At 38.8% G+C, this 11,699-nt stretch overlaps 1 protein-coding gene across 1 annotated transcript; it reads left to right on the top strand.

Annotated features, from left to right (window-relative positions):
* Positions 1-540: 540 nt before the first annotated feature.
* LOC124622507 (cilia- and flagella-associated protein 97-like) lies at positions 541-8,193 on the top strand. The gene is made up of 2 exons (XM_047148226.1): positions 541-1,509; positions 5,578-8,193. Exons 1-2 carry the CDS (start codon positions 724-726, stop codon positions 5,644-5,646), a joined length of 855 nt encoding a protein of 284 aa, XP_047004182.1. The 5' UTR covers positions 541-723; the 3' UTR covers positions 5,647-8,193.
* The last annotated feature ends 3,506 nt before the right edge of the window (positions 8,194-11,699 follow it).

Raw genomic sequence — 11,699 nt, 5'->3', positions numbered from 1 at the left:
GAACAAATAATGAGAAAAAACAACGTCTGAAGTTCCAAATTTGTTGAATGATATACATAGAAAGGAAACCATAACTTTTTTTCACCACAATAAAATATTTTACTCGTTTTTTCTGAGAGAAAAGCGCTCATGGTGCGAGAAGCTGATAATACATAGAAAAAGCTGTCCAAAATGTATTTTATACACAGTGGATGCAGTTGAACTCTGTGATTCTTCCTTTATAGGTTGTAGAATAATACAACTACCAGTCAATAGAAGATGACATAAACTAAATCACCATCTATTGTCACTGGCAGCGGTTATTATTACACCCTAAAAAGCTGTCCTTCTATTATGAACAAACTATACTTTTTACCGTAAGTGTAAAATGAAAACACTGTTGGACGTTGCCAAGACACATATAATTCTTGCAGCCTGAAATGAAGTCTTGCGGCAGGTTATAAAATAATGGGTATAGCACTATCGAAATGCATTGGGAAGAATTGCCACGTTCCGTTCGAGAGTCGACTTTTGATAATGCTTTGTTATGTGTATCAACAAACAAAGCATGCAGATAGTATTTTGTCAGTTGTTTTAAATGGGAGGTAGTGTATTTAGGACGATTAAGTATATTTGCTGATCGTGTTTTTCTAATGTTTTCTAAGATTTTTGCTAGTTTGATGTACTGGAAAATTGACACGTCGCGTGAATTTTGAATTAATTAATTTATTCATTGATTGAAAGATGTCAATCTATGCTGGTGGTGTGTCTCTCCAAGAAACTGCAGAAGTATTGACGAATCTTCGTATTGGGCAGGAGATGGAAGCAGTTGACGATTTCTATGATAGCAATACTAACACTATGTGCGGAGCATCACAAAAAGGTGATTCTAAGCTACAGAGCAACAGACACGAGCGCCCCAAGTTTAGTGCGAAAAAGGTCACGATAAATATTGCAGATGATGCAAAGTGCAAAACTACGCGTGCAGGCGCAGTTAAAGATCTCATGAACTGTATAGCGTTTCAGAAAGAACCTGATGAATTCAATGACGACGAAAGAACTTCGCCAGATTTCTTGAGTACAGACACTTCGTCGGATGTAACAGATGTTACGCCACGTTCCACAACCAGTGGTTGTTCTTCGCTATCAAGATCAGAAGAAAGCAGGGAAAGCCGTAAAAAATTTACGGAGCATTCCCACAGTAGTGATGCTGAAAGAAAAGAGGAGCAGAAGCCAGTACATACACTGAGGTTTTTGAGAGAAGTATTGGATAGTACAAACCCCGAGACAGTTGATCGAAATAATGGTGCAACACCTAAACGAAAACCTGTTATTTGTAAGAACATGACGTTTTCAAAGGATCAAGTAAGAAAAATTGATAGAGAGAACCAAATTTTACTAAGGAAGATAGAAGCAAATTTCAATAGACGCCCAAAATGTCCAACTACATCAGCACCACAGCGTCCTAGGCTTTCCAGTTCAGCTGTTAATAGACAAAGGTCACAGAAAAAAATTGCACAAGACAACTTAGTAAGTCATTCATAATACCACCTTACTACTTCATTTCAATTTCTGTTGGTTGTAGAAAGATGACGGAACTTTAATATATGTTTTCCCCTGTTACTGAAGTACTCTGTTCAGAAGCAGAATTGGCAAATACGTATGTAGCGTGATATTGCATTTAGTTAGATGCCTTTGGTGTTAATAATATGACTCACAGACTACAAAAGTTACACAATAGATGTAGCCTACTTGCAACTTGTCTTTTCAAGGTCAGTTTTTCGGGTACTAGTATTATGCAACATGAGATGTGTTATTACCCAGAGTATCTGCTGAGTTACATTGTGCATGAAGTGCATTTGCAGCAAGTGAGATTAGTTGGAATACAGTAGGCACATGATTACAAATAACCTGACATGCCATCAGTCTATGTTCATTCTTCTGTCATAATCTTATGGGGTGTTGTTCATTTCCCACATGCTTTCTGTTACACAAACATCTCATTATAATGAAATGTTCAGAACAGATACCCGACTAGACATACTCATAATTACCAGGCAATTGTAGCCTAAGATACATGAATTCTGATTGTTCCACATGGGAAATAATATGGAATATCCATAAAAAGGGATGAACCCGCTGAGTGTACAAAACTTATTTACTGTATTGTTTTGTTTCTCATTCTAAAGACACATTTGATGCATCTCTCGAATGAATTAACTGGACCTTCAGTACTGCTACACCACTTCTCAGTGAGATTGACAACGTTCAGCCAAAACTAGGCCTCAGGCTATGCTGCAGAGCAGTATGTCACCAACCAAGATTTCATATCCACATTCACTAGCTTTGTCAGCCTTTAACCAAGTTTTCACTTTTCAACATAGCCTGTACCTTGGACTATGCTACAGTTCAGTCTGTCACAAGCTGTGTGTGCCGGCCCCCCCCCCCCCCAAATACCCTGTGTGTGCAGGTACTATGTCCTAAGTGTTGTCATTATGTTGTGGAATCAAACTGCTATCCAATAACTGTAGGTTCAGTTGTCCCCATCTTTCCATATTAGCCTATAGTGTATTTGTGTGAGTGGTTCAGGGCTTGTTGACCCTGCTGGCACCAAATATACATGCTGATACATGACATAACAATGTTAGAGCGTGTGATGTTATGTGTGCCCAAATAGAGCTGGAACAGAATGTAACAAGTGTGAGTATGAAATCTTACTTGTGGTAACATACTGATCAGTAGCATGTCCTAAGGTCTAAGATAGATAGAAAGTAAATATAATGTCATGATCACAACTGTAATTCTTGTTGTGGTGTCTATTTCACACATGTTGGATTTCAGTAAGTTGTTATGTCTATCATTTTTATGACATCATGGTTCAAAGTACACAAGTGGTATCAGTAAGTCTAACATTTTCCTCAACTCTGGGCATAATTACAACAAACTACACCCAGTTGTGCTGTTTCTTCTAGCCAAACCTTGTTCGCCCGCATCTCGTGGTCGTGCGGTAGCGTTCTCGCTTCCCACGCCCGGGTTCCCGGGTTCGATTCCCGGCAGGGTCAGGGATTTTCTCTGCCTCGTGATGGCTGGGTGTTGTGTGCTGTCCTTAGGTTAGTTAGGTTTAAGTAGTTCAAGTTCTAGGGGACTGATGACCATAGATGTTAAGTCCCATAGTGCTCAGAGCCATTTGAACCATTTTTTGAAACCTTGTTCTCCTTCGACAGCACCTCCTCCCCTAAGCCCTATACTTACTTCCATTACCAAATTAACTATTCCTTGATGCCCCACAGCATGTATTTTATCAACCCAGCACTTCTTTTAGTTACTTTGTGCTATAAATTTCTCGTTGATTTGTCACCTGTGGGAGAATTATAAAGTCATCAGCAAATCCCAAAGACTTTTTCTTATCCCAAAACTTGAATTTCTTTCCCAAGTTTCTTCTTGGTTTCCTTTAATGATTTCTCTGTTTACAGGTTGATTAACAACCCTATCCCACTACCTTTTCAGCTACTGATTCCCTTTCATATCCTTTGATTCTTATAACTGCAGTCTGGCTTTGGCACCAGTTGAATTAACTTTTTCGTTCCTGCATTTTAAAGTTGCTATGTTTCAATCAATGTGGGCAGTCTTGCCTTCTTTTATTTTATCTCCTGCTATAATTGATAGGCTTTGTATTGCTTCACATGTTGCTACATTTCTACAAAACCCAAATTGCTCCCCCCCCCCCCCCCCTCCTTTTACATACTATTAAATGAAATTTTCTACAGAAACCAAACTGACACCCCCCCCCCCTCCCTACCCGCCTGCCCTCCATGATTGTCTTTTAGCAGTCATTCCATTCTATTTGTTAGTATTTTGCAACCGTGAATTGTTAAAGTAATAGTTCAGTACTACTAACAACTGTTAGCAACAGTGATTATTATTTTGCCTGCCTGAGAGTGGTTTTTGCAGGGTTTGTTCTCTCAAGAAGTAATTCAGGTAAAATATCGTAAGCACTAGATTAACATTGAAAATTGGAAACAGAAAAATGTCAGATTTGTTGAAGAAGTTGTATTCAATATCTGCAATAATTAACGAGCAAATAATTTCCACTTTGTAGTACTAATCAGGGTGGGGAAACAGGGAATTAACTTAAAATGTTTACTGTTGAATATAGTAAAAGTTGACCAAAATGTTTTTTAAAAGCTATATTTTTGGGCACTTGGATGAAATGTAACTAACGGCCAGCCTATGATGAGATGAACTTGAGAAACTGTCCAAACCAACCCTCATATGCTCCCTGTCTCTGGAGTTGTCAACTGGCCTGCGGCATTTGTGTCTATAAGACTACATGTTGTGCCTCATGCAGTTTGAGAAATTCCAACTCATGGTGAGGACGTGTGTTCGGCTGTGAAATTTTCATTTTTTCCCTCTCTCACAGGGCTTCCTTGCAACTACTGCATTTTGATTCACAGACAAACATGCCTTCAGTATAGCTCTCATACTGCTGTGCAAAACTTTATGTAGTCTTGGCAAAGTTTGTTGGGTCTTCTTTATATACACATGAGTGTTAAACAGCTATTGTAATTAGTTGTGCAGCAAAGGAAGGGGGGTATCCTTTTGGGAATTGGGATAGGTGTCTGGCAGATATACTGCAGTTAAGTTTTCTGTGGGCTTGGTGTTGAAACTGCCCATTTCCACAGCTCCGTAGGGATTATGTAGGAAAGTGACAGAAAAATTTGCAGGCTTGCTGTGGTAATTTTCTGTGAAGATTTGCATCTGCTATGGCTACATGATGGCTCTACGCAATTGCACCGAGGAAACAGAATGAATTACTGTGACCTACAGATAACCAAACAAATCCAAGTTACACAGCGCTTGGTAGTGTCACAGTGTTTTCCATTGCACTCAGCAATACTAAATCTGTAATTTGGTAGCATATCAGACTTTTATTTCAATAATGAACAAAAGGTCTGTACCCCATATTCCAGGGGAGGAGGGGGGGGGGGGGGGCCAAGTGACCACCCTTGCTGCCCCTAAGACATTTTGTCATGTATGGCAACTAGAATGGGAAAAGTGTAGAATAGTAATGGAATAATCCTGTATATAAAACAATATTTAGGCAACTGAATTGAACATTTTGTATTCTCAGCTATGAAAAGGATAAAAAAAGGTGATCTCTATGTTACTCACAGTTGGTAGAACACATATATTCAAGGCAGTTGTAGCAACTACTGTTGCCCATGGCAGCTTGGTTGAAAAGGGATAACACTCTTACTAAATTTGAAAGACTTCTATAAACATATTTCTTACATTTATATAGATGAAGAGTAAAATGCAACTTCTGGTCAAAAAACATGATTCATAAAGAAAGAGGGAGTAGACCAATGAATAATGCTTGAAAATTAGTCACCTAATCACTATGTGCTAATGAAAAAAATATTTCTATTTTTTTCAGTTTCATTTGTAATGCCTGTGCCTATATGCTTATTAATGTCGTTCAAGATGATGATATTATGCATTTTATTGAATTACAGTTATTGTCCAGTGCATGTGTTTACTGACAAGCTATTTTTGGAAATGTGATTTTTAATACAGTGCTTTCTCTTCTTTTCACAGACGTTACTAAAAAAAATTGAATGTGTTAAAAGCACCATCAGTGCAAGAGTCAGTGTACGAAAGGTTTGACAATTGATTTTGTGATTTTTGTTCGGATTTTCCTCATAGCCAGTGTACAAATTACTGCAGTCAAGTGAAGATTATATTTTGTAATTTTTTGTATTCTAGTCAAATCCAGGAAGTATAGGTGAATGTACATATATTTTATACAATATTTTTGAAAAATATATTTATATATCTCACTCATGTTTTATCAATTTATGCAGATCTGTGAATAGTTGTTCCCTTTTTCTAAGAAAATAACACTTGATTGAAAAGTATTATACCCTGTGTAAAGAAAGTGCTCAGCATTTACAGCCATTTTGACTAAATGAATGGATAGAGAGGAGTATTAGATACTAGTCATCAATTTCCACCAGTGACATAGGAAACTTGCGACAAATGTGAACAATGTCGTAACTGTAATGTGATATTGGTGGCAATATTTTCAAACTACTAGATAAGTCTGTCACCACAGCCTGGTTTTTACGTTTTGTGGCTTCACTCACTCTCACAACCAAACTGGAAATATGCACGGAAAGATGACATCACAGCAGCAGCCATTAACATTGTCACTGGTTAAAGCTGAGTACTAGTAGTGAATATTCCTCTTGATCCAAATGAACTGTAAAAAGAAAGAACAAACAATCAGGAAGAAATGAGTCTGTGAACGAGTCAATCATATATTAGTAGATAGCAATGGTGCTACCTTAAAGTGTCTCAAAAATAATAGACTAAGGACCTTACATAGACTGTTGAAAAGATTTCAAGCTTTCAGAATCATCTGGAAATTAAACCTGCCACACTGTATATTGTGATTTGCTGGGTATGAGTATAGATGAAACAAATTAATAAACTCACCCATTCTAATATGTGTATCTTGGACAGTTTTTCATCAAGAATACTTCCAGTTTTGAAAATGAGTTACTCAAGTTTGTGTGTTCTTGACAGATTAAAACTGTGTCCTGGGATGATAATCATACTCAGATCCATATCTTCTGTATTGTTGGTGCATGTTTCCATAGCACAGAAAACTTATTAAGAAACATTCACTTTTTGTGCTGTTGCCACTCAGTTGTTTCCTTTCTAATTGGTAAGTTAACATTTTTACATACAACCTCTGACAAAGTTTGGCGCGAATGAAGTCAGAACGTTCTATCGGGTGACACTGGTGACTCGCAGCACCGCTCCTCCTGCGTAGTGCCTGGTATGGACAACTTTCCCCCACCATAATTCAGTGGAGCATCGTGTGTGTTCAGTGTTAGACTGATGGGCGAAGTGCTTGTTTGGTGCATTGATTCTGAACTGACAACAGGACAATGAACGAGCAAAGGATCAATTTAAAGTTTTGTTTTAAGTTTGGCAAGACACCAAAAGAAACACATGAAATGCTGGTACATGTTTATGGGGATCAAGCACTGCCCATGAAGTGTGTGTGCAAATGGTTCGCCCGTTTTCGAGGAGGCCGGGAAAGTGTTTCTGACAATCCCCATAGCAGACGACCGGTGTCTGCTGTCGGTGACGAAAACATAAAGTGAGGACGCTAATAATGAAGGACCGTTGATTAACTGTGCACATAATAGCAGATCAACTGTGAATCCATGCAACAAATCCTTACCCAGCAGTTAGGGAAGAGAAAAACGTGTTGTCGGCTTGTGCCACATCATTTGACTGATGATCAGAAGCAGGCACATTTGAGGCTTCACATGATTTTGTAGAAATGGTGGATGTGACATAATTTCTTGAACTGTATTGTCACTGAGGATGAAACCTGGTGTCTCCGGTACAGCCATGAAACAAAGAAGCAAAGCATGGAATGGCATTCTCCAACATCACCTCATCCGAAAAACGTCAGAGCCAAAAACTGCACATCAGAATGGTGGTAATCACCTTTTGCAATAGTCAAGGCAGTATCCACAAGGAATTCCTTCCTGAGGGAACATAATCAAATGCTGCACAGTACATTGAAATTTTGACCCATTTCATGCAATGTCTATGCAGGGTGCAACCCCAGTACGCACAACAAGGTCCCTGGCTTTTTGTTCACGATAACGCTCACCCACACACGGCCAATATTGACAAACAGTTCCTGGCAAAAAAAGGGGGTGGTTCAACTTGAACATCCACCATACATGCCAGGTCAATTCTCCAGACATCTTCCTATTCCCTTGACTCAAACTTGCTTTGAAAGGAAAGAGATTTGACAATATTCCTGACATATGAAATGTGGCGCAGCTTTTGAACACAGTACCTAAGGAAGACTTCGTGCAAGGTTTCCAGGACATGTATCACAGAGCTCAGCAGTGCATAGTTATGGGAGGTGACTATTTCGAAGGACAGTAACATAACTGTAACTCATAGTTCTTGTACGTTAATGTTAATAGGACTATTCATCCAACTTTATGGCCGGAGGCTGTATTTATCTGGTTATCATTCTGGACTCTGCACGTAGTCGTGTACCAATTTTTTATGAAGTACTCATTTACAGAATCAGAAATGTATTTGCTTCTTTAACATTGTTTTTCTGAAAGAACTGTGTTAGAATGTGCGTAAGAGAATTATTAGTATTATTATTTAAAACTCATGTATGTATAAAAATCAATTACTCACATGAATAATTTCATCCTCACGTCTGCTCATTTTTTATTTGAAATAAATACTATAGCCATTTTATTTTAAAAGGCATTTATGAGGTACTTTCTGAAATTATGTATACTGTATAGCTGTTTCCTGCCTTCATCAGTGCCATCATTCCTATGCTGACTTGATAACATACTCTACTAATTTAATTGCCATTTGTATCAAAGAATGTGTGTTGATTTCAGTTCTCATCAGTGCTTAAAGGTGTCAAAGTCAGGTAGGCCTACATTAAAGTCTATCAAGTTGGTAGTGAAAACCTTTGGTAAATAATTTTAAGGAACAAACCACATCTGCACTGTACTTCACAGGTGGTCTAAAAGTAGTGTGTTTCGACTATCATCTAAATGTCCTAGATCCCAGGTTCAAACCCAGCCACTACTTAAATTCTGAATAAAAATGCAATGGCAGCCAAAGGCTTCTGATAGGAGGAGTCACCGTCAGTCTGCTGAGAGCCTTGTACAAGAGGGTGGAGGGGTGGATAGAGGTTAATGGAACTCTCTTGGCTCGGCAGTCGAAAATGGCCCTAAAGGCAAAATATTTGGCAATGATTTATGGCATGAGGATGCAGAAGGTTAAGGAAAACACTGCATTAAAGACACACAATGTGTATTCACAAGCAATTGGCCTGTAATCAGTAGCAGGCCACACGAAACTAGCCAGGAGACTGATGATTCTGCCGCCATTCCCTTTCCCCCTTCCAAGAACTAAGAAACTGGCAGTGAAACTCCATGAGCTCACGCCCCCTTCCCCCCACCTGGCCCGTATGCTTGTTTTGCAAGATGTATGTGGGAGGAGGTAATATGCTGCCCACTCTTCTCAGAATAGGAGCACTTGAATTTTTTACAGTAATCCTGTCAATTACAAATGTCTATAGAGGATAGTCTACACACAAAAACTATCAAATTGTGTCTGTCATTTCATTTCTTTGCTTTAAATTTATTTTAAAGGATTTGTGCTAAAGCTTTATGTATTTACTTCTTGTATATATTTCTATATCTGTTCTTGTAAATTCGACTACAACTTTCAATGTAGCATACCTGACAGTGTGTATTCTCAAGTAATACTGTCTTATTCAGCAGCTGATGTCCGTGCTCCATCCACTGCCACCTGCTGCCATCATGGTTAGAAAATCAGAATGTGTTCAGAATGAGATTTCCACTCTGCAGCGGAGTGTGCGCTGATATGAAACTTTCCTGGCAGATTAAAACTGTGTGCCGGACCGCGACTCGAACTTGGGACCTTTGCCTATCGTGGGCAAGTGCTCTACCAACTGAGCTACCCTAGCACGACTCACGCCCCGTCCTCACAGCTTTACTTCTGCCAGTACCTCGTCTCCTACCTTCCAAACTTTACAGAAGCTCTCCTGCGAACCTTGCAGAACTAGCACTCCTGAAAGAAAGGATATTACAGAGACATGGCTTAGCCACAGCCTGGGGGATGTTTCCAGAATGAGATTTCCACTCTGCAGCGGCGTGTGCGCTGACATGAAACTTTCCTGGCAGATTAAAACTGTGTGCTGGACCAAGACTCGAACTCGGGACCTTTGCCTAGTTCGAGTCTTGGTCCGGCACACAGTTTTAATCTGCTGGGAAAGTTTCATATCAGAATATGTTGTTATTGTAGCTTTTATTTTAGATGTGTTTTAGCCAATTACTATCTCTTTGTACAGAAATCCCTTTGATTGTGTATTATATTGCCATGCTTACGACCTGAAGATGGTCTAAATTGTAGACCAAAACTGGTTGCCATTCTAAGTAAACTTCTGTTGCGATCGAGACTGTTTTATTGAATTTTGGGATTTTATACCGATTGCTGTTTATGCCCCATTGATAGAATTCTTTCTAAAATTTTAAAAATCTCTATGGTGAAACTTTTCTTGTCGTGTTTTATGAGCATCTCCATCATGCCCTGGTGCTTACTATATAGACCTGTGATGATTGCATCAGTTGACTTTGCATCTTTAACTCCTCTAATAATCCCACCAGGTAAGGGTCTGAGACTGATGAAAAGTGCTCAAGAAACTGTCTGTCTAGGGTTTTGTAAACTACCTCTTTTGTGGGTGAATTACATTTCCCTAATATCTCTCCAGTTGTGAATCTCAGTGTGGCATCTTTTCCTGCTAGTTTCATGTGACAGTTCCCTTTAAGATCACTTCGGATGGTTATTCCAAGTTATTTTATAATTTTTGCTATCTTAGGTGATTTATTGGCTGTTGTGTAATCAAATCATCCTTCACTTCACTGCTGAAAGTCGTGACTTTCCAATTACTACATTTTAAACTGTGTATCAGATACTACAGTAATATTTCATATCATATATTGGATACTACAATACATTTTGTCAAGTATCATGTAGTATAGTACTGTTTTACATGCTCAAAAGTAAACACATAAAACCTGTAGATGAAGAAGTATAAGTCATTGTGAACACTTTGTGTCATCTTTGATTTAACTAAGGTATTTGATTGTGTTGATCACAAAATGTTACTGCAGAAGTTGAACAGTAATAGAATAAGAGCAGTAGCTCACAGTTGGTTTCTCTCCTATTTCAAGAACAGACAGCAAAAGGTCATTCTCTACAGTAATGAGAACAGCTGTGAGGTGGCATTTGATTGGGCCATGGTTAAAAAGAGGGTGGAGGGCCTCAGGGATCAATGCTGGGACCACTACTGTATCCTCTGAAGGAGACGAAAGTAGTTCATGAGTGCCAAAAACTTAGTTTAGATAGCTGTTAAGAGTATAACATGCCACTGTGCATCCTCATATTTTTATTTGTGTGCAGATAAAGTGTAAGTTACTTTAGCTCTAGACACTGGCAAGTTACAACAGTGAGTAAACCTCTCCACCTGCTGTGTTGGCGTGCATGATCTTTGGACATCATTACTTGACAGTGCCTTGGAGTTCAAAGAACGGAGAGACATTGTCAAGAATGCAAATGAGTAGAAATACATGAAGAATCATTTTAAAAAGTTTACTCACTTTTTATCGCTAACATCATAGCATTACATGTCTGTTTTAAATAGACTGCCATGAGCTATGAGATCTCTTCACCCATCGTTATTTTTGAAGCTGTATATCAAACCAAGTGGGCGTAAAATGCAAAAGAATTACTGCTATGCTCTTTACATCATTTAGTAGCTTGGACAGATTACAGATCTCTTCCAGCACTCACACATTAGCACAGAGTGAAGAAATCCGAGAGAATGGTCCTGTGTCACTGCACAGCAGGACCACACAAAAAATTAACTTCAAGAATGGCAACTGGAAATTATGTGCAAGGTAAGTTGACGTACATGCATTGTGGGTGACAGATTGGCTTGAAGTGCAGCACGACACGAGGCAACACCACAAAACACCTCACTATATTCATGGAATTTATGCTATATCACAATAATATTCAGTTTTTACAGTTTCTAATGCGGTATTCAACTAAAACTGACATTT

Source organism: Schistocerca americana, chromosome 7, assembly GCF_021461395.2.
Source record: "Schistocerca americana isolate TAMUIC-IGC-003095 chromosome 7, iqSchAmer2.1, whole genome shotgun sequence".
NCBI classification, from domain to species: Eukaryota; Metazoa; Arthropoda; class Insecta; order Orthoptera; family Acrididae; genus Schistocerca; species Schistocerca americana.
This window is presented reverse-complemented; position numbering and strand designations above follow the sequence as displayed.

Excerpts from the sequence above, each read along its gene's own strand:
- LOC124622507 (XM_047148226.1), top strand. The coding sequence starts at position 724 with ATGTCAATCTATGCTGGTGGTGTGTCTCTCCAAGAAACTGCAGAAGTA. Across the intron at positions 1,510-5,577 it reads AAATTGCACAAGACAACTTA|ACGTTACTAAAAAAAATTGA; the intron begins GTAAGTCATTCA and ends TTCTTTTCACAG.